At 36.6% G+C, this 26,677-nt stretch overlaps 8 protein-coding genes across 8 annotated transcripts; 5 read left to right on the forward strand and 3 right to left on the reverse strand.

Moving 5' to 3' along the window:
* Nucleotides 1–418: 418 nt before the first annotated feature.
* Nucleotides 419–1,211, forward strand: LOC128964355 (nucleolar protein 58-like). Its single transcript, XM_054310944.1, has 2 exons — nucleotides 419–505; nucleotides 576–1,211. The coding sequence occupies exons 1-2, from the start codon at nucleotides 460–462 to the stop codon at nucleotides 1,130–1,132; spliced, it is 603 nt and encodes a 200-aa protein (XP_054166919.1). The 5' UTR covers nucleotides 419–459; the 3' UTR covers nucleotides 1,133–1,211.
* Nucleotides 1,212–1,466: 255 nt separating this feature from the next.
* Nucleotides 1,467–2,810, forward strand: LOC128964350 (uncharacterized). Its single transcript, XM_054310940.1, has 3 exons — nucleotides 1,467–1,913; nucleotides 1,969–2,358; nucleotides 2,408–2,810. Exons 1-3 carry the CDS (start codon nucleotides 1,790–1,792, stop codon nucleotides 2,761–2,763), a joined length of 870 nt encoding a protein of 289 aa, XP_054166915.1. The 5' UTR covers nucleotides 1,467–1,789; the 3' UTR covers nucleotides 2,764–2,810.
* A 2,168-nt stretch (nucleotides 2,811–4,978) lies between these two features.
* Nucleotides 4,979–9,476, reverse strand: LOC128964340 (heparan-alpha-glucosaminide N-acetyltransferase-like). The gene is made up of 10 exons (XM_054310928.1): nucleotides 8,156–9,476; nucleotides 7,769–7,959; nucleotides 7,450–7,719; nucleotides 7,102–7,245; nucleotides 6,311–6,426; nucleotides 6,025–6,144; nucleotides 5,828–5,959; nucleotides 5,604–5,777; nucleotides 5,434–5,550; nucleotides 4,979–5,358 (listed from the first exon to the last, which is right to left on the reverse strand). Exons 1-10 carry the CDS (start codon nucleotides 8,282–8,284, stop codon nucleotides 5,006–5,008), a joined length of 1,746 nt encoding a protein of 581 aa, XP_054166903.1. The 5' UTR covers nucleotides 8,285–9,476; the 3' UTR covers nucleotides 4,979–5,005.
* A 2,445-nt stretch (nucleotides 9,477–11,921) lies between these two features.
* Nucleotides 11,922–13,328, forward strand: LOC128964349 (probable serine/threonine-protein kinase DDB_G0276461). Its single transcript, XM_054310939.1, has 3 exons — nucleotides 11,922–12,571; nucleotides 12,624–12,903; nucleotides 12,963–13,328. Exons 1-3 carry the CDS (start codon nucleotides 12,090–12,092, stop codon nucleotides 13,200–13,202), a joined length of 1,002 nt encoding a protein of 333 aa, XP_054166914.1. The 5' UTR covers nucleotides 11,922–12,089; the 3' UTR covers nucleotides 13,203–13,328.
* Nucleotides 13,329–14,358: 1,030 nt separating this feature from the next.
* LOC128964358 (uncharacterized) lies at nucleotides 14,359–14,927 on the forward strand. The gene is made up of 2 exons (XM_054310948.1): nucleotides 14,359–14,556; nucleotides 14,617–14,927. Exons 1-2 carry the CDS (start codon nucleotides 14,400–14,402, stop codon nucleotides 14,886–14,888), a joined length of 429 nt encoding a protein of 142 aa, XP_054166923.1. The 5' UTR covers nucleotides 14,359–14,399; the 3' UTR covers nucleotides 14,889–14,927.
* A 196-nt stretch (nucleotides 14,928–15,123) lies between these two features.
* On the forward strand, nucleotides 15,124–15,653 carry LOC128964360 (uncharacterized). The gene is made up of 2 exons (XM_054310950.1): nucleotides 15,124–15,312; nucleotides 15,374–15,653. The coding sequence occupies exons 1-2, from the start codon at nucleotides 15,147–15,149 to the stop codon at nucleotides 15,628–15,630; spliced, it is 423 nt and encodes a 140-aa protein (XP_054166925.1). The 5' UTR covers nucleotides 15,124–15,146; the 3' UTR covers nucleotides 15,631–15,653.
* A 2,687-nt stretch (nucleotides 15,654–18,340) lies between these two features.
* LOC128964336 (transient receptor potential cation channel subfamily M member 3-like) lies at nucleotides 18,341–24,098 on the reverse strand. Its single transcript, XM_054310922.1, has 6 exons — nucleotides 23,694–24,098; nucleotides 23,470–23,649; nucleotides 23,234–23,416; nucleotides 21,994–23,188; nucleotides 19,907–21,444; nucleotides 18,341–19,854 (listed from the first exon to the last, which is right to left on the reverse strand). Exons 1-6 carry the CDS (start codon nucleotides 24,051–24,053, stop codon nucleotides 18,646–18,648), a joined length of 4,665 nt encoding a protein of 1,554 aa, XP_054166897.1. The 5' UTR covers nucleotides 24,054–24,098; the 3' UTR covers nucleotides 18,341–18,645.
* Nucleotides 24,099–24,173: 75 nt separating this feature from the next.
* Nucleotides 24,174–26,577, reverse strand: LOC128964343 (GTPase-activating protein skywalker-like). The gene is made up of 4 exons (XM_054310931.1): nucleotides 26,173–26,577; nucleotides 25,840–26,121; nucleotides 24,930–25,784; nucleotides 24,174–24,882 (listed from the first exon to the last, which is right to left on the reverse strand). The coding sequence occupies exons 1-4, from the start codon at nucleotides 26,513–26,515 to the stop codon at nucleotides 24,833–24,835; spliced, it is 1,530 nt and encodes a 509-aa protein (XP_054166906.1). The 5' UTR covers nucleotides 26,516–26,577; the 3' UTR covers nucleotides 24,174–24,832.
* Between the last annotated feature and the right edge of the window lie 100 nt (nucleotides 26,578–26,677).

The following is a 26,677-nucleotide window of genomic DNA, read 5'->3' on the forward strand; positions in this document are numbered from 1 at the left end:
ATGGACAAAACTTACAAAAAGAAACACAAACGGAAAGTTCGGGAATTATGGGATGGCTTAAGAAGGGCTGGGAATGGATTAAACAGATCGGATCTTATCTCGGACTTCCCGGCTTTAATATATCGTACAAAACAGAGACTCATACCTACCTGTCCAACGGGACAATTACTGTTCGGGTGCCGAACACTGTGTTGGAAGGGATTCGCCGAAAACATAAAATTTAGAATTGAATTGTTTGTCAAAAATCTGAATAAAATGAGTTTATTTTGAGTAATATTTGTTTTTTGGTGTTTTTTCGTCAATTGTCGGCAAAAGTGGTCAGATATGGAATACGGGATATACGGGTTCAGCCATTATTAGTGCCATTTTTGAGGAAATTGCGTCAAAAGTTAACGTAATTTGTTTTGTAATTAAATTAAAAAATTAGACTAAAATGTCGTTTGATTTAAAATAAATGCAATGAATAGACTTTTTCTACGAATTTCGTTGCTTTTGTTGTTTTTCGGTAAGTATTTTGAAAATATTTATATAAATTAATTTTAACACATATTTTATGTTAATTTTGATTACAAAAGCCGTGGTTTCGGTTTTGACTAAAAAAAAGTCAAAAACCGAAGAAAGTGAGTCAGAAGCTGAAACTGAGGCCGAAGAAGAGGCTGAAACGGAAAGTGGAGAAGAAGAAGAGGGCGACACCAAAGCATCGAAGAAATCAAAGAAATCGAAGACATCGAAGGCATCGAAGTCTTTAATAATAGGAAAAACGAAACTAAAAGATAATTTGGCTGTCATTAGGGAAAAACTTGTTTACAATAAAAATGGCGACAGAAGAGGTCTTATTGGACGAGCGATTCAGAAAAAGAAAGAAAAAAAATCAGAAGAAGCGGATCAAAAAGCCGGTGATTCGACCGACAAATTGTTAGCAAAAATGATGGGAAATCCCGAAGAAGAGGACGAAGAAAAGGAGACCAAAGAGAACAAGAAAAATAAGAAGAAGATTGGATTAGGATTGTTGTCGAAGATTAAAGACGTAAAGACAAAAGTGACAGAAAAAGTGAAAGAAAAGGTAAAAGAAAAGATCAAAAGCAAAATGTCAAAGAAAGACGCCGAAGAAGAGGAGACTAAAGAAGAGTAAAAGGAGGCGAAAGAGGAGGCAATGAATAGTCGGGAAAAAGTGAAATAGGATTAAAAAATAAAAAAAATCAAGATTTAAATGATTTTTAATTAATATAAAAATATTTATTTTCTTAATATATTTTGATTATTCATAAAAATAATAGTTGTTTTTGTTTTGAAAGTTTAAAATGATTTTTAAAACTCGAAATCAATTCAATTTGATTTTAATATAGATTTTTTGAGTCCGAAATTTGTTTTTTGAACGCAAAACAGAAAATTTTGTTCAAATACTTGAATTTAAATAAATTGTATTAAATTATTGAAAAGTTTTAATAAATCCTTAAAAACCCCGAAAAAAGACCGAAAACTCCATCTTAATTGACGTCACTTTCCATATGTTTTAGAAAAAATTCAAAAAATGCTTCGGATCTACGTTTTAGTCATAGTTTTCTGGTCACTGTCGGCGACTATTCCGTTAATCTCGACTTTCTTTTACATCTACTGCCGATTTGTCTGTCACTGAAGAGTATATGGATCTGAATCCAGAGGTTAACAATTGTTTTTCAAATCCCGAATCGTTGGTCGTTGAGTTCGGACAATCTGCAGGAAGTGAACCTGTGGTCGAAGTGGACGACGAAGTTATAGTCATTGTTGGCGATTGCGGGCCGCGGACCACATGTTCTCCAAACGAAGAAAATCCCCAAAAGTGGGGAAAAGTTTGAAAACATCTGCGAATAAAATGCGATTTCATTTCTCCAAACGTTTTCACTGTTTTCTCGAACTTCGCGTCCTTTTCTGCGGTAACTTTGACTTCTGTCTTGTTTTTTCGTTTTCTGATCCATTTCTTGTGTGCAGTGCTGGTCGTCGTCACTTCAGACGGACCCCCAAATTCGCCGACTTTGATTCGGCAACCTTTGGCCGGAAATGCGAAACCGATTTATATTTCGCCGGAAATGGATGACGTGTTAGACGACGGAAATGACGTTCCGCACGAAGAAATTCGCGGAACTATTCTTATGCCTCGCATTCGGTTCACTTTGCGGGACGACGTCGAGGACGAAGACATTGTTGGCAATGAATTCTTCGGACAACAAAAAGACAGAGGAGGAAGACGAACGGTTCGACGGAACGGAAGGCCTGTAATCGAGGATCCGATGTATTCGCAAACAATCGAAGAAATGATGTCTTTTGCAAAAATTCCGAAATCGGAAGACACGTTCATTGTTATGGCTGACGATCCCGTGGGTCAGTGTTTTTGCAATTATTTTAAATACTAAGTTGTCTTTGGTTTCAGTGGCTGTCGATGAAGTGCCAAAATGTACGGGAAATGGCGGAAGCGGTGGTCAAAGCGAGAAAACAGACAAAGAATCGAAAGAAGAGAAAAATACTGAAAAGGGGGACAAAACTGAATCTACTTCTGATGTGACAACAAATTCAGAATCGAAGGAAACAACTGAATCCACTCGAACTGACTCGAAGTCTGAATCCACAACTGAGTCATCACATGATTCCACAACTGAATCCACATCTGAAGCGACATCTGAAGCGACATCTGAAGCGACATCTGAAGCGACATCTGAAGAAACGACAGTTGCGTCAGAAAAGGAAAAAAGGAAACGACGTAAACGGCAATCAATTTTCGGGTTTTAATTTTAAATCAAAAAATAAAGTTTCGTGACCTCATTCACGACCCAAATGTCGGGAAAACATTTATTTTTGTCTTTTCTCTGTTTTCTGTCGTTTCTGTCGTTTCTGTTGGCCGATTGTCCGCCGATTCGATCAACAAAATAAATACGATTCAAATACTTTGGAAGACATTGTTATTCATTGATAACAGAAATCGCAAGTAATATAAAAATTTATAATTCGTTTACTGAAAGTCACAAAATGCCAAATGAAGAATACGTTTCATAACAACAACGGCGACGGACAACAAATGGTTACCGAAATAACAAAACAGATTACAATTTCAAAGAATTATTTGATGGACTGTTCCGAGAGATACGCGAAGAACACATTAGACAAAAGACAAACAAATGAAAGAAATGCGACTAAACGTCAATACGTTTTGTCATTTAATATGATTTTTATAAATACATTGATTTAAATAATAATTTTATTCAAAAAAAACTTATAATTATTTTTATGCTATAATTTATAAATCATTGAATTAATTACTAATAGTTTTAAACAACTTTAGATTCACTAAAAATTATAACATTAATAGCAGTTTATGTCTGAAAGAGGGCGCCATTTGGTCCGTAAACTGCATTCAAATTATTGCAAAACTATTGGTTCCTATATTTCTAATGAATAAAACATAAACTCTTTAAATAATTATTTTTTAAATATAAATATTGTTTTTAACTCTATTGTAATGTTTTTACATTCAATTAATTACAAATTTGCATATTTTTTATTATTTTGAAAATAATGCCATAAAAATTATCTTTATTTAGATTATATTTAAATTTCTTTATTATTATTATATTATTATTAATTTTATTGAGTTATGAAATCAATTGCATTAATTCAACTAATAATAGTAAATCTATTACTAGTTTATTGAAAACTTAGAAAAAAACCCTAAAATTATTTCACATTTTAATTAATTACATAATTATTATCCAATTATGCAATCGGTATTCATTGCGTTCATGTTTTTCCCAGTCTTTTATTTGTTTGTTTTATACACTAATAATAATAATATATTTTATTTTTTAAAAAACATATTAATTAAGAAAAAATTAGCTTAAAAATGAAATTTATTGCAAAATTGAAACTACTATTAAATAATAATGAGTATATATATAGGCTATTAGTTAATCAAAATGATTGAATTGAATATGAAATGTGTAAATATCTATTCAACAATAGATGGCACAACTGGTTTCATAAGACATTATTAATGCATTATTACTATAACATCGATGCACTTAATATAATGTAAATCACATACAATAAGGCAAATATCAATTATAAACGCTTCAATGATTTCCTATTCAATACTTGTTAACAATATATAGACTACAGTACTATCACTATTGCATTCACACACACATACCCTCTCCCTCTCCCTCTCTCTCTGGTTATACTCACTTAAAAACTACTATATGTTTGTCTCTGTGTTCCCCCACTGTCTCTCCCCCGCAATATGACTGCATTGCGTGTGTAATACAGTAGTAATAATACTTAATATTAATAAAAGTAGTATAAGTAGTGTCAGTTTGGACGACAAATCCAATAGATGGCAGTATGGGTTCGGTTAGATTTGACGGCAATATAGGCTAATTTGACGGCACAGTGGGTGCACTACAACATTGCACTACATTTGTATGACAACTCATGTATCAAATATACATCAAATATCTGCTTCTCATACTTTACTACAACTACTGTATGTTTATGTGCTTTCATATTAAACAATACCTATACATACATACATACAGTAGTAGTAATAATAATAATGTTCTCATAAGTCATATACGATTTTCCCTACGATTATCATAATTATTATTATTATTATAACCATTAAAATAATTGTTATTTCAGTACAATATTGTTGTATATATTGTTAAAAAATAAGAAACAAATTCAATGTTAAAACTCATGTAAAATATATTTAATCTTTTATTTCCTTTTTTGTGAATAAAACTAAATTATTTTTCTGCAAAAATTTGTCACTAAAATAAAGGCACAAAATATTTAGTGTATTTTTTTGTTAGAAAACATTTTCATTTGATTTTAATGATCTTTAATATATTATTATTATTTCTTTGGCAAAAAACATAATAAATTATACAAAAAAAAACAGACAATAAAAAACATTTTAAAAATACAACAATTTTTTGATAAATTTAAATAAAAACATAAATAAAAAATATTTAATGACTTAAATCGTAAGAAAGAATCCTTTTTCGGCCAAAACGACGCTAATAACGAACCAAACGGTAACGGCCACTAGATTCCTGGCCAGTGGCCCGACGTGCGATGACTCGTCGACATTGAAGCTCCAGGGAATCATATCGGCGGTGATTTCGTGTCCGATATATAAGAGAATGGAATTCATTCCGGGATAATGAAAGGGCTGTCCGTTTGGCCAGATTTGGAGGACATCTATGAGATAATAGAGAAGACTGATTGCGAAACAGGCGGCCGAAGAAGTGAGACAAATGAAGCTGAAAGACCAGAGGTTTTTGTTGATAGGAATGGTTTCGGTGGCCGCGAATAGAGCGCTCAGAGAGCCTGAAATAATGTGTGAATCGCAGCGGAAAACGAGTTATGAAATGTGTTTTCGAGCGATAAAGTGATGACAAATACCTAAAAGTAATCCCCAAACGAGCCATCGAGAGATGCGTTGTTTGGGATTCGGGTAAGCGATCAGTATTTTCCCGATTTGTAATCCCAGGAAAGTCAGGATTATGGAAGTCGTCGTTCCTTCAAAAAAATCAGTTCAAAAGTGATTGAGAAATGGTTCGAAAGATAAATACCGAGAATTCCCTCGGGGTCGTGACGCAGACTGAACTCGTGGTTCGGGTCATACAAACGGTCTCCGGTGAAGTGGCCGTAGATGTGTTTATCGCCCAAAACCCATTTGTCTATATATGCGGCGACGCCACCCGTGCAGTGCACGTGAGTCATGTTGTCGTATAGGCCTCCCGGTCCTGAGTGAGTTAGGGTTGTTGAAAGGCAATTGTTTTGAGTGCTTTCATACCGATGTATCCCTGGGGACAGATAGGACTGAATTGCCAGCCGAATGTCAGCGCGAAATGGAGAACAGCCATTAAAGACATAACTATCCATTCGGGCCAAAAGGGAATTATGTCAACCAACTGATGGATTCTCACTGAAAAACAGTTGTTTTCTTTACAAACATTCAATTAAAGGCTAATCTAATCAATTGAGACATACAGGCGCCGAATAGCTCGCCCTTGTGCACCAAAAGAGACAACACATGACTCGAACCAACCACTAAATATGTTATACCGAAGCGCTGGAGGACACCCGGGATCCGCAACGTTCGGAAGTCGGCTAAACAAAGATCAGTAAATGAGTGCGAAGTGTGTGTAATAAGAGAGTGTGCGGAACAGTATGTCTTAATGACTTTTTTGTCAATAGTTTTGATATAAAGAAGTCTTTGTTTTAGTGAAGAGAGAGTCGTCTGAAAAAGGAAATGAAAGACTTTGGCATTAATTACCACTTCCTTTGGAGTTAAGCATAAGTCCGATGACGAAGAGATTGAATGAACGCTTCACTATATTATAGTATATTTTGGAAACCGTCTGTTTTTGACGAATTACTATACTTTTGAAACTATTGAAGAAAGAGAGAGACATTACGTGAGAGAAATGTGACTGAAATTTAACAATAGTTCACTACTGAGTGTTTCCGACAATTATTTTTGAGAAAAAAGTCTTTTTCAGAGCAATAAACTCAGGTTTTAGTGTTTTTTTTGTGAAAAGAGAGGAAACAAAGAGATCATGAAATGCCATCATTTTTGAATTAATTACAAGTTTGTATGATATCGTAGGCCAAGCATTCATTGCCACCGATTTTGTGTCAGAAATGTTGAGAAAAACTATTGCGATATTGACTCATATAAGACCTGAAGCGTTAATATAATGTCATTCATAAAAATATGAGAAACACTTGATATCATTGATAGTAAAAAGAGTGGATTATTATTATTATTATTATATATTATAGTAATAGTAATAGAAAATCAGTGAAACGGAAAGAATCGCAAAGAAAATTGCATTTTTGCCAAAAAAAAGTTTGAATGACAAAAACAGAGTCGACATACCGGTGCCGACTGTATAAACATATGAAAACAGATCGGAAGCGAACCGATTGTCGTTAAAGCAAATTAGTGGCAAATCAGAGCACTATTTGAGGCATTATTTTGATTATTAAATCTAATTTCCATAATATATGAGTTGTAATGGATTTTTGAGCACTTATTGAGTAATTCAATAATTATAGACAGACCTGATGGCCATAGTTGTTCCCATAATGAAGATGAACCACGGGAATATGATGTCGGCGAAGTTGAATCCGTCCCAAGCGGCGTGATCCAGGTTTTCATAGTTGCCGGCGCCCAAATTCACGAAAATCATCATTAATATAGTTATCCTATTGTTTGGGAGGAAAACACGATTCAATTGGACGTCAATTGACTTAAATTGGATTAAACAGAGATTGGATTAAACCAAACAAACAGTTGTTCCTAAAGTGCCTTCAAATCCAATTTGTGTCAAAACTAATGCCTTTTTTGCGGTTTTGTTCACAGATTTTATGATAAAAAGTATTGAAAAAGTATTGAAAAAGTATTCAAACCCTCGAAAACAATCCAAAGATTTCAAACGCTTTCGTCTTTTGTCGTCCTTTTGTTCGGTTCTCATCTCAACAATCGGTGACTCATTGGGCGAAGACACGGCCAAAGCGGCCGCTTGTCGTTCGCGCCATCGGTAAAAGAGACGACGGCCGCCGTAAAAGAGGACGGCAGCGATGACGTAGATGAGAACTGCACCGACAATTGGCCAGATGTTGTTTCGGCCGGATTCGGTTTCTTGGATTTGGCACTTGTAGTCATTTCCGCCGTTTATTCTGCGGAAAGACTATTAAACAATGGTTTTGTGAATGAATTGTTGTTTACGTGAAGACATGTTTCGATTGATCCAAAAGAGAATAACTGTTTTGACAAAAAACACTTTCTTCAGAAAGCGTCCAATAATTGATATCATTTGGTCTCTGGTCGGTAATAGCGATGCGTAACTCGTAATTTGTGGTCACTTTAAGAGGTTTAGTCTCTTTGGGTTCTAATTGTTCCCAAAAGACAAGCGGACACTGAAAACGATTTCATTTCAATTAAACTTCATTTCAATCAATGAAAATCCGCGAAATTAATTGCAATCAAATTAAACTAATTTAGAAATCATTGACAGAAAAGACTCGAAACTGATCTCAAAGTCAGAAATCACAAGTCTTTCGGCGATTGTTGTGTTGTCAGAGATGTTCAGGAAATCAGGAAAACAAGACTTACTTTAAAACATTGCGTGAATTGTTTCCAAACGAAGAGTTTGTGACCCGAAGAAGCGTTGTTCGTGAAGACAATCAGCGTCTCGTCGAGAGCCAGTCGGCGGCTGTCGTCGGTGTCTTCATTGTCGGCCATTTTTGAGTGAAATGGTCAGAAAGACAACTCACAAACTGACGATTTGTGTGACATTAAGAGCTTTGAAACTCTTGACTAAAATGAGTTATTTTTGATAACAATTAGTTGTCGTTATCTGTGTTTTGTTGCCATTGTTTACAATCACTTGTGCTGTGAATCAAACACTTGAACAACAATTACGTCACACATCAGTCGTAATCATTAACCAATTGGTCGACAAAAAGCTCTGCGCTTTTCCGCTTCACTAATCAATCGGTAATATTGTTGTCCTCATTATCACCATTGAGGTCACGCCTGAGGAGATGATCACCGGAGTGAACCATCCGAAGAGTGCACAGGAATCGTCGGTAAAGCAATCCTATCGCTTACGGCATCTCAATATACAGTGTATATAACTGTGCTCTTTATAGGTCTGATTGAATCGTTTTGATTATTAGCACAAAACGGAGGAACGGTTTATGTGTTTGTTGTGTTGAGAGGAACAGTATGTTTCAGTGAAGATCATTATTAGTTCATTCAAAGAGAGAATAAGTAAGCTTTTAATGGAGATGTGGTGTCACTAATGCAGTCATAAATAGAGTTATCATTTGAGGCCTCGAATCGACTTTTTTTTTGACAATTTTCAGCCAAAAAGTCAATGAAAAGTCTGCAAAACGGCTATAAATTCGCGAACAATGGTATCGATTGTTGGACTCGATGTCGGAATCAATGAAATGAATGCTTTTTTGTGTGTCTTTTGTTGTTCTTTGTTTGGCATCTGTTCTCTATAGAGATCTTGAATACGGTTTGATTGGTGTCGAGACTCGACTGCAGTCGTAGTCCTGGTTTAGAGTTTGAAACGAAGGCTGATTTGGCGGACAGTTAGGTTGAGTTGATATTTGGTTAGTCGTGTTATAGACTGTTGTTTGCAATTGTGTCGGAATGTCAGGCATTGTTCGCCAGATTCTGGTCATCTGCTGCCTAATGGTGTGATAAATGTGTGAACGGGTTTTCACAGCTCTATTCGCCAGTCGGGAGGGGGTCCGGGACGGGACAGAGCGGGACAGCACAGGGAGTCAGAGAGAGAGAAGTGATCGCCTTTTGATAACACAATAGGTCTTCCCTTTTGAGTGAATGAATGAACGAATGTATGAATGAATGAATGAAATGAACGCTTCAGAGAACACAAAAATGTTTCAAAAAATGTTTTCATTGAAAATGCATTTCTTTTAGATTATTATTAAATAGACTTTTGAGTCAATGAATACACGTTTGGGAACTTCATCTCAGACTCAATACGACATCCAATAGTCGTAATACACGAGCAGTCCTTCACTTCTATAGTCATTCAGAAGCAGTCATATAATGACACCACTTCTCAACTCAATAGCTCTCTAATGCCTGGGAATAGACTTCTATAGGGAATGATAGTCGAGTCAACTGCCGGTGCAATATTGAGAGCAATGTTTGCTTTTTGGCGATAGCTTTACACGAAGTCATTATCAATTGATTTGATGGCAATTAACGCTTTGAACCCCACTATTCAACCGCTTCTCATAAATCATACGATTGTGTGCTTAAAAAGATTTTATTATTTTTTCTATATTTCTCAATATATTTCTTAATAAATGCCTCAATAAATACAAAACCAATGATTAAACCAATTATTTATTTAAAAAAAAACATTGTTATTTGGAGTCTATTGTTTGGAGTGGACCCACCCCACCCACCCCACCATCCCTACCACTCCCCAGCCATTAATTAGCTTAATATGTATGCACAGTGTGTTTTTGTGGCAATTTTCTGACTCTTATCTCTAATGACTGAAAACCTAATGACTTTTGAAAATCAATTTTTGTTAATATTTTTGTTATTTTCCATAGATTTGAATGAAAGCAACGGTTTTTGTTGTTTTGATGAGTAGTTTCTCTCTTGTATTACGTGTTCATCACATTAGTTGTCATGAAATTAAAGTTATTATGAAATAAAGTTTTTTTGGTTAACACTAAACATCTGTTTCAGACCTAACAGACAGACAGACGTGCAATAGTAAGAAGCGTTGAATCAATTGTCTATTGTATACCTAATTTCAACGTTAAAATCAATTATTTCATCGTTAAGTCGATAAAAAGCCGCAACAAATGGTGCCAAATATCATCTGACAGACAAACGACTACTTTATTTGATTACATCTAACAAATGGCTTTTACAGACATTGATTAACACTGACTCTAATATAAGTGCAAATAATTAGAGCACACTTCTCCTAAAAACACATATATCTTGATAGCACAGGTAGTCTATTGAAGGCCTATTACTACTCAATAACTGATAATCTTTGGAAACATTTCTCTTTTCTAATCAGAAATGAAAATCGTTACTCTCTTTGACGTCAAACTTAATGATTGATTGTTTTATTTATCAAAACATTTGATATTAAAGTCATTTTTTCTAATATTATTCAATGTTTAATATCTTATTTGACATCTTAATACCATTAAATGCCATTTATGTCTGATTTATAAAACAATATATGTTTCAAATTACTGCTGTTTTTATGCATAAACACACGGAAACACATATTTTTACTGTATTTTTGAAATAATATCTCAATTGAAGCACAAATTTTTGTTGAATGAATAAAAAACAAAAATATGAGAAACAGGTGTAATATTATTACGTTAGACATCAGACAAATGGTTTTTAACGCTTAAATTGTAATCAATCGTAAAAAACTACAGTTTTTACTGTCAATTAATCAATTAATTCAAACGGATTAAAAATATAATAATTATAATGAGTTATGAATAGTTGACATTTAAAAAAAGAGATAATAATAAATAGTTTTTAAATAATTATTGTTTAACTGAAATTTGATAACTATTATTGTATTATTGAATGTAATCTATCTTGGTGGAAAATCTATTTTACTGTTTATACACAATATGAGGGCATATACTGTAAATGTCAATTGAAAATTTACAAGGATGAGTAGTTAATTTAATTTGACTCACGATAAGCCTGAATAAAGCAAAAAATGTTTGCAAAAAATACAATTCAATAAAACGCGTTCACAAAACATCATTAATCGTTTACACAATAAAACTATTAAATCGTTTTTTATCAATAAAATTGTTATCATAATCAATGCAAGGCCTACAACACTACTGTATTATTATTAATACAATATTAACTTGTTATTCAATATATATATCTATACAGGGCTACTATTTATACAGTCCTGTATTAATAATACGATATATTTTATATAATACATAATACTGTAGTAATATTGTAATAATACTGTAATAATAGTGATACTATAATCACAACTATTGTAGTATTAGTACCGTATTGTTCATTCAATGCAATATTAGGTGTAAATATTCAAAATAAAAATTCAATAACAATGACATTCAATTAAAAACACACAAAAATTGCATTTAAAATCAATAAAATATGAGAAAATGTTGTAATAATTGGAAAATAATCGCTTAATAAATGTTTACATATGTTATGCTATTTCTAAGAATAACTACAATAAATACCTGTATATTAGCAAACAAATGACAAATAATTTATGCATTATATGTAAATGGTTTCATATAATTGCAAAAATGTTTATAAATTAGAAAAGCATCTGTGGTTTTGTGTAAAGGAATTTCACAAACAATTAATAAACATTTAAAACATATTTGATATCATTATTAGTGATTAATATTTCTATATTTCTGTTATAAATGTTTTCAAAGGAATATTCTTTATATAAATGATTGTATTATTAATGAAACAAAACTTCTTTATTTGAAAAAATTGATAGAAAAATATGAAGTTTACTATTGTGTGGATTATTGCGGCGATTAATGTCTTGAAAGTCAATTCTGAAAATTATTATGAAAACAATTGTCAAATAAAGTCTTACGGATTGAAAACCGTTGAAGCGATTCAAGAAGCCATCGATAAGGCCGCAGACAAGTCAGTCATTAAGTTGGATCCGATTACATATAAAGGCAATCTAGAGATCAAACGCGGCAAATATATCACTCTTTTGGGTGACAATCAGTGCAATCAAAACACCAAAATTGAAGGCAAAATCAGTGTTAATTCAGTCCAACATTGGATTATTAAATCACTGGTAATTGAGTCGACATCGAAGGCCATCGAAGTTGTCAACTCTGTGGACATAAAGCTGTTGAGTCTTGTGATTCGCGGAATTCGTGAGAACGGGATTCAAGTGTTTCAGTCGTCTAATGTTGTGATTAATAATCTGGTTATCAATGAAATAGCAAACAATGCTTTGGATATTAGGTTTACTTTCCATTAATTCCACTCTTTATTAATGCTTTTTCATTCAAAACAGAGACTCTTCTGGAGTGGAAATCAATAATATCGTCGCCTCTAATGTCAATGGAGTCGCGATTCTGTGTCATAACTGTCCGAATGTTGTCATGAAGAACGACGTCATTCGCAATACGGGTCACGAAGCCATTCAAGTCAGCGGTCAGTCAAACAACGGTCTGTTATCGCAATCAGTCATCACCAGTGATTCACCGCAGGGAAAGGCCTGGATCTACATTGAGGGCAACAACTGGCGAGTGGCCAACACTGTGGCGAATGGCGCTCCGAGAAACGGAATTGTGGTTTGAGATCAGATTCAAAGATTTGTTTGATTTATTTCCTAACATTTGGTTTTTCACAGATTAACGGTTGTAATAATCAATTCAATTCCAATATCTGTAATAATCGCGGATCTGGTTATTGTATTTTCGCCACAAACGACAACCACAACAACAACTGTCCGCAAACTCTGGCCATCACCAACATCAACAATGGCGGCTTAGGACTGACCAACCTGCCGTCCAATAGGAAACCCATGTTTGGTCCAAATTTCCCGTTTGGCAATAAAAGTCCGTTTGGCAAGAATTTCCCGTTCGGCTAACCGTTTGTTGTGTTTAATATATATTATAAATCTCTAGATTTTGTTTTTCTCTATTAATTATCAAATTTGTTGTTAATATTGTTATTAATATTTAGTTTTAATGTTTTAAACAATAAATTGTTATTTAATTCAAAGCAAACATTGATTTTGTTTTCAATTTTATTAAAATATCTGAAAATATTAATCGTTTAAACATTTCTAATGACTTTTACTGCGAATTAATTGTAAAAATACCTAAAAATCTGTGAATTATTTTCATATTTTGGAAAAATAGTGAGAAATTTAGTTAAAAATTGAGTTGAGTTTTGTTGTGAATGTGTTTGTGGCCTATAATAGGCTGTTTCGTGGAGTTTATGTTTTGTGTTAAAGTCGTTGGGATTGAAAAAAGCATTGAAGCGCTTCGGGAGGCAATCAATAGGGCGACGGTCTGTAATAATATCGATGGCATCACATATTGAGGCGATTTGAGAGGATTAACACCACATAAACCAGAGAACTGTTGGTTTTATTTGCGATAATCAAAACAGTTAAGTGTTGTTCAACAATATTGTGCTTAAAATTGATTAAAATTCTCAACAAATTTGTTCATAAAATATATGTTTTAATAATGTTTTAATGAATTCGTTAAAAGACTTTTCGTCTAAAAAATGTTTGAAAAATACAAGGCTTTCCATAATATTAACGGATTATGTATTAGTTTTTTGCTAATTATGAAAGCATTAAATAAATACACATTTAAATAGAGGTAAGTCTTCTTAAATGTCATTAAAAATTATCTAATTTTCTGCTGTTTTCATCAGTTTATAACTTATATACAAAATATTAAAACAGATTTGTATTGAATTTCTAATTTATATGCAATTAATCGCAAAATCAGTGAAATATTTATTTGAATTACTTATGAATGCAATTATTATTAGAAATTTAATGTGTATTAAAAGTGAATTTAAAAATATAAGACATTTCACAACAATTTCTAGACTTTTTTATCAAAAGAAAAAAGAATCAAAACTTTTAATCAAAACATTAATAGAAATGTTTGAAAACAAATAAACACAGAATTTGTGTTTAATTTATTACAAAAATTAAGAAAAAAGCATATTTTGTGAGCAAATGATAACTAAATATTAATACAAGACTCGAAAGCAGTTTATTATCAGTTTTGATGAAGAGTTTGAGTCTTGAATTGTGTGTGAAATGGCATCCGATCGACACTTTAATTATGTGAAAATAGGTCTGATTGTTGTCCACGGGTTCTTTCTTGTGGTACTTCTGGTCTGTATTATCCTTTCAATCGTGTCTTTAATTGGTTTATCTCAACAACAATTCGGCAAAATTCAAGTCCAATCAGCGAGTAATCGGAAAACCAATCAGTAATTAATGACAACTAAAATGACTTTTACTTTTGGATCAGATTTTCAATTGAAGACAACTTTAATAATAATGATTTCGTCTCTAATCCTGTCTTTGGTTTCATTGATTGGTGTCATTCGTGAAAACAAATATCTCGTCATTGCCTTCACTATCTATGGCTGTATTTCAGTGGTCTATCAGATGATAAATGCCAATCTCTTCGGTCTCTTAGTTGAACTCCCGTTCCCTACACTGATGGGAGTCTATGGCTATCTTATTGTTCAACGAAAAGCAGACAACAGTCCGACAACTACTGACTCTTTCACGGCTTAAGTATTGCTATAAATGTTTTTTATTTGAATTTGTTTTTTCAAATGTAATGTAAATGTCATTAAAATTATTATTTATTAAAAAGTTTTCTTTAATTTATTCAAAACTTTTTCTCAGAATTTTTGATTCATTTATCAAAAATGTAAATCAAAAATATTTTCTATTAATTTCTCGACAAATAAATCCAATTCAAGGACAGTCTTTTGCTGAAAAGTTTTCTCACAAATCGGTTGACAAAAAGAGTCAGTTTGTGGTGAATAGATGTCCGCAATGGCCGTTGATCCGTGTTTTTCGTGTTTAAAGATAACTCTAATTGTTGTTCACGTCTTGTGTTTTCTGTCATTGATTTCTTTGATTATTATTTCGACTCTCGCTTTGGTTTTTATTCCGCAACAGAATTACGACGAAATAGACGCCCAAAAAGCCAGTAATTCCACCGAAAAATATCCATTCAATTGACAATTAAAACCGATTTCTTTGTTTATCAGATGTGCAGTTGCGGTCGTCGTTGCTGATAATGAGTGCTTCGTTTGTCTTTGCGTTGATTTCTTTGGTCGGAGTCATTCGTGAAAACAAATTAATAGTAATTTCAGTCCTTATAGTGTATGCCATCTCTGCCGAAGCCTATCTGGTGGTCAATCCGAGTGTTGTTGGGTTTGTGTTGGAACTGCCGTTTCCCGCTTTGACGGCATTATATGTTTACCTTTTATTTATTCGCAAACGAATGCAAATCAATTCAGACTAAGTTTTTGTTTATTTTTAATGTAATTATTATTAAACAAAAACTCAATTAAATCTGTGAAAAACCGGTTTATATTAAGTCTTTATTTAAGCGAAAAATTATCAAATGATCGGTTGATTCACTAATTCTTAAAACAATTTCTGCAAAAATATAACTGTTTTAATGTCTCAATCGTTGACATTAATTGTGTCCATAATTGCGTTCATCGGAGTCATCAAAGACAACAAATCGCTTTTATTGACAGCTCTGGTCTTCACATCAGTGGCCACAGCCGTCAACATTGCGTCGGGAGCACTGTTCGAGTCGTTTCTCAGTTTTCTGGTTTGCGTTTCGACCGTTACTTATGTCGTCATATTAAAGGCCAACGAAAGACTTAATTCCCTTTTTATTCACAATTTCAGACAAAATTCTAACTAAATCTATATTTTTAACCAAAATATTGAATAAAACTTATGAAAAGTTATTTTTTTATTTAATTATTTATTTAATTAAAATATGTCTAAATATGTCTTAAATGTTGCAAAAAATCAAAGACTTTTGTCTTTTGAAAACCATTTACGAAAAGAGTTTTTAAAACAAATTTTGACACAATTTTTAGAGATTTATTATAAAAGAAAATCTATTTTTAGATAATTATGTAAACATTGGATAAAACGTCTTGAAAATGATATAATTAGCAAACAATGCATTAAAAAGTTGAAAATCGCGATTCAGTTATGATTTAATTGCAATTCTGATAATTATATTAACAATAATTAGAAAAACATTGATTTCAAGGCCTATTAATAGTTAATTAATAGTCAAAAGTGAAGTTTCATTGAAAACTAGAGTTAGTTTCGAAACAAACAAAGAATGGCAAACAATTCCAAAATAAAAACGGCTCTTAAGATGGGTCTGGAAGTGCTGTTGGTGTTGGCCATCATCGGAGCCATTATTTTGACAATTTATTCGAGTATTGAACTCAACAAATCCAGATCAGACGCTTCCGTAGACACAGACTCGGGTTTGTCATAAAATCATTAATCAATTAATTAATTAATTGAACAAACATGTCAACAGTTACGGTGATTCTGGTGTCGGCAATCCTAGCTCTGGTGTTTTCGGTGATCGGTTTGATTGGAGTTCTCAAAGAAAACAAATGTATTGTCGTTTTGCTCTTAATTCTCTTTATTCTCGAAATGATAGTAAATCTGGTGAACAAACAGTGGGCAACAGCTTTCTATACCCTTATAATCGTCGCAATCAACGCCGCATTCCTCTTCTATGTCTTCAAAAAAGACAACAACTCAGAAACAACCGCCGCTTAAGAATTATTTCATTTATTTTGCAAAAAAAAGTTTTGGCATTGAATTCAAGGTTTGGTTGAAAAACGAGTTTTCAATAAAAAAGTGTTTTTTTTGAACCAAAAGTCCGATTCTTATGTCATAACTGTTGGTCTTATGACAAGTGCTGGCAATGAATGCGAAAAGAGTCGATTAGTTGTCAATTGTTTGGGCGAAACACGTGTCGTTTTGAGAGGAAAGTTGTGTCGAAACGATAGCTAATAATGACTGAACTGTAGTTTCACTTTTGACTGACTTTCTCTTTATTATTTGATTATTGAAATGCATTTATTTGATAACATTATCAATAGATTTCTGAATAAAACTCTCTTTTAATGACTCATCCGACAAATGGATCTAATTTTTGGTATTGAATGACAAAAGACTGAAAACGATTCCCAAAACAATTCATTTGAAATCATCGGTCGATAAAAGGCATGAATTTTCGCCCAAAAAGACATGTTTTTCATTAGATTTTCATTCAATTGATTGCTTTAATGTCTAAAATGTACTCAAATTTGATTGCATTTCAATGTTTGCGACAAATGTTTAATAATTTTTAATAATATTTAATAGACTTTCGATTTGACACTAATTTATGACAAATTCAAGGCTTAGACGACGTCTCAAAACCAGAATTCCTTTAAAACAGAGCTCAGAGACAGAGATTTAAAACTAGTCTTTGAAATGCCATTAACGCAGAAATGCAGTCGTTTTGCGACGAATTCTTCGGTTCGTTTGGAATCCATTTCCCGACCGAATGTCTGCCAAAACTGTTTATTACATAAAATGCGATTAACTCTCGAATTAATCCTTTTGTTGGCAATAATCTCTTGGATTAGTCAAGCAGTCGTTGTTTTGCCGCAAATGTCAACCCGAAGAGGAATCGCCGAAGTGGACGCCGAGAAGAAGACCAGACGTATGCCTAATCAGACCTCCTTTTGCCACACTTAAGACAACTAATCCAACTAATCTCACGCAGTGGTGTCTCTGTTGATCACGTGTCTCGTGTCTCTAAGCATTGCTGTCCTGGGATTGGTCGCAATCGTCGAACACAAGAAGCTCTTGATCGCCGTTTTCGTCGGTCTTCTGGTCGTTTGGGTGGCCGTCGGTCTCGTTTTTTTCGCTCGATTTGCGAATTATTTTTACATTCAATCAGTTTTAGCCGTTTTTTCTTTACTTTACGTCAGTTTATGTGTAATCAAAGAAAACCTGAATTTATTGCATAATCTCTGACTCCTGACGCCCACGCAATCCCAAAATGTCGTGTTTAAGGATTTGTCGCGTATTTCTGGCCGTAATTTACTTCGAGATTCTGGTTTTGTCGACTCTTTCTGTCATTTATTTCAATCATTCAAACGATTATTTCATGTCTTCGGAAACCAAACATAAAAGTGAGTCAAAAGTCAACAAAACCTCGAATTAAATGTCTTTCTTTGAATATAGTCTTCCAACAGATCCTCATCAAAGCAATTGTCATTTTCCTCTCTTTGGTCGCAATAATCTCTCTATTGGTAAACGAATACCGATCTCTTCTAGTCATTTGCGCCGTCCAAGCCGTGGCCGCCGTCGCGTCGTCCGTGAGTTCGGGACGAATCGGACCGATAGAGGTCGTGACGGGTTTGGTGTCAATCGGAACGGGAGTCTATTCGGTGGTATTAATGTCGACATTGAATTGAATAAAGAGTTTTATTGATCACAAAATGGTTGGTTTTAGTCTTTCAGTCAATTCTTGTATTTCTCTTGCTTGACTTGGACTCAGTTTTGTCAAGACATCTTCGGTGACAATTCGCCAATGAACTCTTCCACTCATTTCCATCAAGTCTTCGCCCGAATAGTGCACGTGCCAAACTTCCGTCTCTTTCCACGCGTTGTCGGAATTCAATTCGCAGTCTTGATACTCACGTGACACTCGCTCTGTTCGCACTACACCTCCCTGACCTCCCTGAGCCTCAAAAAACCCGATCATTTCGGCACTTGTTGTCCATTCTGCGTCTGCGCGAAACAAATCCCTTAATTCTGCGTAAAGTCTGTCGTCGGAAACGAATCTTTCGGGTAAAGACATCTGATCCCTTCGTTCGGTTCGTTCGACAATTATCTCGAGTGCTTCGGAAGGAGTGGAAGCGTGCCATCGCGAGACAATCAGAAGAACGAAATGGTTTGGACCCCAACGCGGCAGAACGCCTCTTCCGCGTAATCCTGTTCTTCCCCTTGGATTCAATGGAAGTCCTGCGTCGTCCAATCGGTAAAGAAGGGGTTGTCCGTCGGGCTGTAGTGTCCAAGAGGTCCTGTCGATGGTGAGTCCCGCGGGATTAACGGAACGACAATTCCATTGCAAAACCGGAAGTTTGCTTTCAATGGATTCCATTTGTAATTCTCGTAATAAAAGGATGTCTTCGTCCACGTGACTCTGTATTTGCGGCGGAAAGTCGGTTCGGCTCTTGGAAAAGGCAACAGGGTCGTAGTCCACCCACAACACCTCCCACGCAACCAACTTGTCGGGCACGGGGACTCTCTGGACACGAGTTCCCGAATACGGCGATTGTCGGCTCAAGAAATGCGGTTTTTCTATGGATTCGGTCGTTAAGTCGTCTTTGCGTTCAACCAATCGGCGAAGTCTTTCAAGAGTCACGTGAGATCCGAGAACCAAACGTTCGATTTCCCGCATTCGGGTCTTGAGTTGTCGTAAAAGAAGTTTTTCGTATTCCGTCTCTTCGACCACCGTTTGGACACATTCCAACTGACGGCTCATTGAAGTCAAGTCTTCGGCCGCGTCTTCCTCTTTACGGACCAACTCTTGAGCCAAATGTCGCCATAAATTGTAATCATCTTCAGAAAGAACTCCCGAAGAATAGGGTTCGGTTTCGGGAGACGACAACAGACCGTTCTTTCGGCGCAAAGAGTCCTTCAAAGAGAGAAAACAAATGAATGAATGAATGAATTGAATATTGATTTACCGTTTGATCCGAAGAACGACAACAACGACAACAAAGAAAGCGATAAATCGAGCGAAGAGTGAAAAAAAGGTAACAAAAGATATTCAAAGGCGCGGGAAGTGGAAGACGATGAGCGAAATCAATGACCAAAAGATATCTTTGAAATTTCCAAATATTATCGGTTTCTGTTTGAAGACGAGAAGCCGTCGAAGAAAACAAAGCGTATAAAAGAGTCATTAAAATCAGTTTCAAAAACACCAAATATTGAATCGAAAACACGAGCGGAAAAAGTCCAGAAGCCGGACATGAGGCCGACATCGGAGTCACGGTTCCGCATTCCATGGGTTGCGGCGGATTTCCGAAGAAAGAAGTCGAGTTATAACAAGTGTTTTCCTTCAGTTCATCCAAAGGAGTGATGAAAAGCGCGAAAAACGCACGATGAAAGGCCCGACGCAACATCTCCATGTCTATGGGGGCGTTCGGGTAGAGAACGGCTTGAATGGCGACTCCCGAAGAACAAATCACCAAAAGAGCCATTCGCATGAAGTTCACGAAGTCCACTGTGACCATCAGTTTCAGACGGAACAACAACGGACCCAGAGTCGGCGAAATCGGCAAATGGACGGCGAAGAGGCGGTAATAGAAGTACAGAAGCGCGAAAGACAACAACACCTTCATGGCGTAGGTGGACACTCCGAAGACACGGCGGTCGAAGACGCGTCCGGCCGTATAGATGAGGACAAAGAGCGCGATTGCAATGATTTCTATGCATTTGAAAAACATGGGAACAGAAGTGTACTTTCGGTACAAAACAAATGTTCTTCGGATGTGTTCGACGAGAATGAGAAATGTCCATGCGCACACAAGAGTGTCCAGAGTGTAGTGTCCGCAAACTGGCCAAATGACGGCCAGAGAAAACAGACCCAAGAAAGTCACGTAAAAAAGCTGAAAAGTCCAGAATTTGGTGATTGGCGCCGACCACACCAAACACACCATTTCCAGCAGTGGCGGCTGACGACGGATCAGGATCTCCCGTGGCCAGTGCACGGTGCGGCGCGTGCGCGGCGGCGGACGAGCGGAGTATTGCGGGTCTTGTTGTTGTTGCGGATCTTGTGGCAGATCTCTGTCGTCTTCTTCTTCTTCTTTGTCTTCTTCGACCGAATTGTTGTCAAATCGAACCCAAAAATACATCGGAAACACGAAAATTGCGGCCAAAAGTATCTTAAGAGACGGCCAGAGACTGACCACTCCTAAACTGACTTCGCGCAGACTCAGACCTCCCATGAAGACAGTTGTCAACCATTTCTGAACACACGGATGGCCAACAAAGGTGCGGGCGCGGGCATTGGCGGCCAAATCGACGGCAGTTTTTCCGTTCCAATCAGAAGACTCTTCGGACAGAAGCGGAAAAGCGCGAGATTCGTCTCTTTGGAAACACAGATCGAGAACACCGACGGCGCGTTCGGCGAACAGACGCGACGGTTCCTGAAGAGATGTCTTCAGATTGTGTTCCGAAATATACCACGAAAGACGTTCAAAGGCCAGGGAAACGACCAGAGCTGAAGAGAAAACAAGAAAACAGTTTCAAACTCTGAAAAGTTCACAGTTTTCGGCACTTTTTGAGAGTTTTTCGAATAAAAATTCTAAAAATTAATTAAAACTTTGTTTTTAATAGTTTTTAATAATCGAAAAAATAGTTATAAAAATGAATTCAAAGAAAATAAATTTTTTTTGTTTATTAAAAAAATACTTAATTATAATTGTTTTCAAAAAACTTTTGTAAAAAAACTGAATTTCAAGGTCTGATAAGCACTGACTTTGAGAGCAGAGTTAGAAACAGACTCTTAGGACTGGATTTGCAATATAACTGTAATAAGGGCGTAACTACTAACATAATAGATATAATAATATATAATAAGATTTACTAAACATTTATAAAGTATTTTTCAAAGTAAACAACAGTTTTGGATAAAAATTATTTTCTAATAACAAAAATAAAATTAAAAACTAAAACAAAACTAAATATTTACTATTAAAATACAGAAGGGCGTATTATGCGTTCTATTATGTTGGTAGTTACGCCCTTATTATAAATAAAAAATACTTACCCAAATGAATTGGTTGATCCGAGTGTTTCCACAAGACTTTAGCCAATTGTTGTCTGTTGGCATAGACTGACCAAAGAGTGAGAACGGCCAGAGCGTGTCGTTCGGCGGTTTCGGGCGTTGCGTCCCAATACATGCCCATAACGTTGAGGGCGAGAGTCTGCGCGGAAACCAAATTCGGAATATCAGTCGTGGACTCAATCAACCAATTCAGGTCATTGTCCACAAAGTCTTTGTCAATGCGTTGAATCGGCGAATGTCCCAAAACTCCAGACCAACAAACGGATCGAAAGAATTCGTCGGAAAGTTGTCTTTTGAAGAGTTGTTTCAATCGTTTTGGAGACAAAAACTTATGAATTCTGAAGCCATGAGTGAGAAAAATATCAATAAATTCTTCGCGATTCGGACGCAAAAGCGCTTCCAAAAACATCTTCTTTTCCAAACGCAAAACACATGTCGGATCACGTGATATCACTTCAGTGGCCGCCACGTGAGGACAGTTCCAGTCGAGAGTCAAATAGAGATCTTCGAGAAGAAGGTCTGTAACCGGAGAAGCGTTTGTGTTTCGATCGGATTGCGAGCGGAAAAGCGCCAAAAGAAGGTATTCCTGGAGATTCTCGAGACGACATTGCGGGGAATGCAGGTTCACGACAGACAGGTATTCGCGACCCAATTGTCGACCCAAACGCACGCTTTCCACAACTCTATCGCGTAATATATTTCGGGCCAGAGTTTGGTCGCGAAGACGCGGAAACCGACGAACGATTTTGAGCGCGAGTTCGGGTTTTAGCGCCGATTCGACAAACTCGGGATCCCAAGCATCCCATTGGCCGCGAAGTCTTTGTTCGATTTGTTGGAAAGCAAAGGCCAAGACATCGGCCAAACCTCCCGAACCGCGCAAAACAACGACTGCTTGACGTCTTTTGAGAGCATCCAAAACCAGTCGCGCGCAATCATATCCGCCTTGAACTACAAGAACAACAATTGGTATTTCTTTGGAATTCATTGAAAGCGAATCCACAGATAATCTTCGGTTTTCTTCAAAACAGTCGTTTGAAGACAAAAAGTCCAAAAGTCGAGGCATAAACAGATTGATTCCCGTCTTGGAAACCGTATTGTCTTTGACGACAACGAAATGCGAATGATCGGCGTTCGGTTCGCGCGCGTCGTCCGCATCCACGTGAAGATCGACCGAAGACTGCAAGAAGGCGTTAACTCATAGCTTATTAAAGCAAAGACTTACGCCTTCGAAGGAAGCGTTCAATTGATCTTCTCTTAGAATTGCGATAACATTGAGAGCGCACTCGGCTTTGGCTATGTTTGCGCGTCGTTCGCGTTGTTCTCTGAGAACTGCTTCTCCGATAAGACGGGAAACTCCGGTATTGACGCCATTCGTCATAATCCACATATGCGTCGATCGCGCGGCCTTTCATTCAATTGTTAGTAATTATTAGTAATTAATTATTAATTAATAAATACTTTAATTAATCCGTTTTGAAATTCATTCAATTGTCGCGCGTTTTTCCATTCCTTCAAAGGACAGGCATTCGAAACAATGACTAAAACGATTCGCGGAACCGGAAGTGACCAGACGCCGTGAACCACCAGAACGACGTCCTCTACACGCGCGTCGTGAGTCACGCGCACAAAAGGCCGACCCTAACAGTCAGTATTAGATTAATTAATACTCGAATAAAGCAAACCTCAGATCGTCTTTGTTTTCGCCAAAAGTGAAGAAATCCTCGGTTCAAAAGAAACCTTTCGTTTGCGGCGAACAAACAGTCGGCTAAAGAACTGGAAGTCTGACGATCAACACTTGCTTTTACCGGCGGATCAATGCGTGATTCGCTTCGACTGAAGAGTCGGTGTTCGTCCACTACAAGAGTCGGTTCCGACAACTCGACGGCTCTTCGGGCTCGAGACCAATGGGCGGCAGTTCTCAAGCGATTTGCGATTCGACGAAAAGCACCGTTCGATCGACGGACAGTCGTATCGGCCGAAGAAGCATCAGTTGTGTGATCTTCGCCTAACATTTGTCTCAATTCATGGATTTCTTCAGACATTCGGCGAAAAAACTATTCATTTGTTTGAAAAAAATAAATAAAAAACAAATTATTTCTTTCATAAAAAACGTCTAAAAAAACTTTTTTTTTTTGATTAATTGGTTTTGAAATTTCGAAAATCGCGCGAAAACTGAGTGAAAATGTGTTGATTTTGGCGCAGAAGTGGACAGAAATTGCTTAAAAAATGCCGAAAACGCGATCCGAGTGTTCATCTGATCCGTCGGTGAATTGCTTCGAATGCATCAAAATATCTCTTCTTGTGATTCATTCTCTACTATTAGTTGTCGTTATTCTTCTGTCAGTAATGTTTTTGACAACTCTTTTGTTAACCGAAGAACAGAACGACAACACGGATAAGCATTTCGCGGGTTTTTCGGGATTAACGGCCGCCTCAGCGGTCGTCCTGTTATTGGTCTTTGAAATCGTGGTTTTGATGGGAATTCTTCGCGAAAACCAATTAATTATATGTTTTTATTTGTTTTTCGCGAGTTTAGTGTCTGTCTATAGTCTGGTCACTCAACCCTTTGTTTCGGGAGCTCTGAGTCTTGTAATTGTCTTTCTGATCGCGATTTACGCCGTTTTTGTCATTAAAAACAAAAGAAATCAATAAATAATATTTTAATCAATAATTTAATCCATTTTTGAGGGAAAGGCAGTCTATTTCGTGATCTAAATGTCAAAAAATTCAAATAATTCCGCAAACAGTTGTCCGAAAAAGTCTTTGGATCCGAATCTTTGGTGTCTTTGAAGTGATTTTTGGTCTGAATTCTGATCTGAAGTCAAGTGAAAGCAATGACTTCAACGACAGAAATATCGAAATCCTTTGAATCTTTGGATAAAAATTATTATTAAAAGAATAAGAATTACAAGAATTACCCGAAGAAAGCGATTGATTGGCAAAAGTATCGCAACAATCGCTTTGTCCGCGAGTCAGAGACCCGTCGATGAAGAGTCCGAAGCGTCCGCCTCCCGAACCCACGCAAAGACTGGTTTGAGTTGCGGACATGAAGAGCTGTTGAGAATGTGATTGGATCTGTTGGTTGCGTCCAATCCATTCCCATTTGTTTAGACGCGGTTTCAAAACAAAGAGAAAGGTTTCTCCCGTTCCGAAGTATTGACCAGATTTGGTTCCGCTTAAATCCAAACGACGGTTCCAAGCCGTCGAACAAAACGCACCGAAGACGTCGTCCCGAAGAGTTCGCACCAACAGAACAGTCGGTTCCAAATCTCCGCAAAGAGTGAAGAAAGTCTGCAAAGAATTTCCGTTTTCTTCCGAACAAAACACGACTTCCGGTTCTCTGACGACAACTCTTTCCGGAAGCCACGCCCACAACGCGTCCGCCAACGCCCACTCCCGCAGAACCGAACTGCGGAAAGAGCGCGGGGCGAGTCGGGCGCCGATGATCCAATCGGCGGGGTTGAGTTGGTCGGGGAGGAGGGGTTTGAGATTGGGTTGAATTGTTTGTTCGTTTTGAATGAGTTTAGAGATTAAGGAAAAGCGGGAAATGTTTTTTCGGGACAAACGGGACAAAGAAATGGCGTTTTGAATGAGTTTTTGCGGAGAAATCGGAGGATTAGAACAGAGATTAAGGACTTCTTGGAGAGAATGACAACTGTTTTGATGACAAAGAATGGAAAGCGAAAGAGATATCCGAAAAAGAAATTTATGGCCTTCACAGAGGAAACAGTCCACCACTCGGACCACGTGTTCGAAGGGAAGCGCGAAGATCCCTGCGAATAGAGGGATTGGATTAGAGATCGGATTAATGAGAGTTTGTTTGATTACATTCGAGATAATTCGCAAAAACGGAATCCAAAACCGAATTTCTGAGTTTTCTTCGTGCTTCTCGACCAACAGCTGATCCGCCGAAAAAAGACAATCGTTTCGTGAGTTTTATGAGAACAACGGCGTCTCGAGTCGCGTCCGAACGGGAAGTACTGCAAAAGTGCGGATCACGTGACTGAAGAAGTCGATAGAGAAGTCGATAAACAGTTGTCGAGTCATAAAAGTGAAGACAAATGGCGGCCAAAGGGAAGAGCAGAGGCGCGTAAGTCACGTGAGGACAGTCTGGGGATTAAGGGATTAGAGATTAAAGAGATTATCTGTTTTGAGACTCACTTTGAGAAAGACTCCAAAGAATACGCGAAACGTCTGAATAATTGTCGGCTTTGAGACCGAAAAACCGCGAAACACGCGGATCAACGAATTGCGGCAATTTGTTGGACACTTCTATGTCCGCCAACAGATCCTCTTCTGACGGATCTTCGGAGGAATGTTTGGCCACTAATTCGCGCCACAAATCGTCTCTAATCGAGTCGTTTATCGATATATTCAACGAACGGATCGTTTGTTTCAATTGTCTTAAAGAAGACGAACGAATGATCGCCAAAGACAAGGACGACGACGCCGTGGAGGGGCCGATGGAGGCGAGGGAGGCGTCGGTCAGCGCGTGAAGTCTCATCGCGGGAACGCCCACTCACTCCACAAAACACGACTTTATTTACAAAAAAATAAAAACTATTTCCGAAGTATTTCTGACGTCTTTTTTGGACTATTTTTGCGCGAAATTTGAAATCAATTTTTGGTTTCAAATCAAAGAAAAAGTCTTTTCAAAGAATAAAAA

The sequence above is a fragment of the Oppia nitens genome, unplaced genomic scaffold (assembly GCF_028296485.1).
Source record: "Oppia nitens isolate AA-2021 unplaced genomic scaffold, nextdenovo-longstitch-racon4-pilon3 scaffold8_pilon_pilon_pilon, whole genome shotgun sequence".
NCBI classification, from domain to species: domain Eukaryota; kingdom Metazoa; phylum Arthropoda; class Arachnida; order Sarcoptiformes; family Oppiidae; genus Oppia; species Oppia nitens.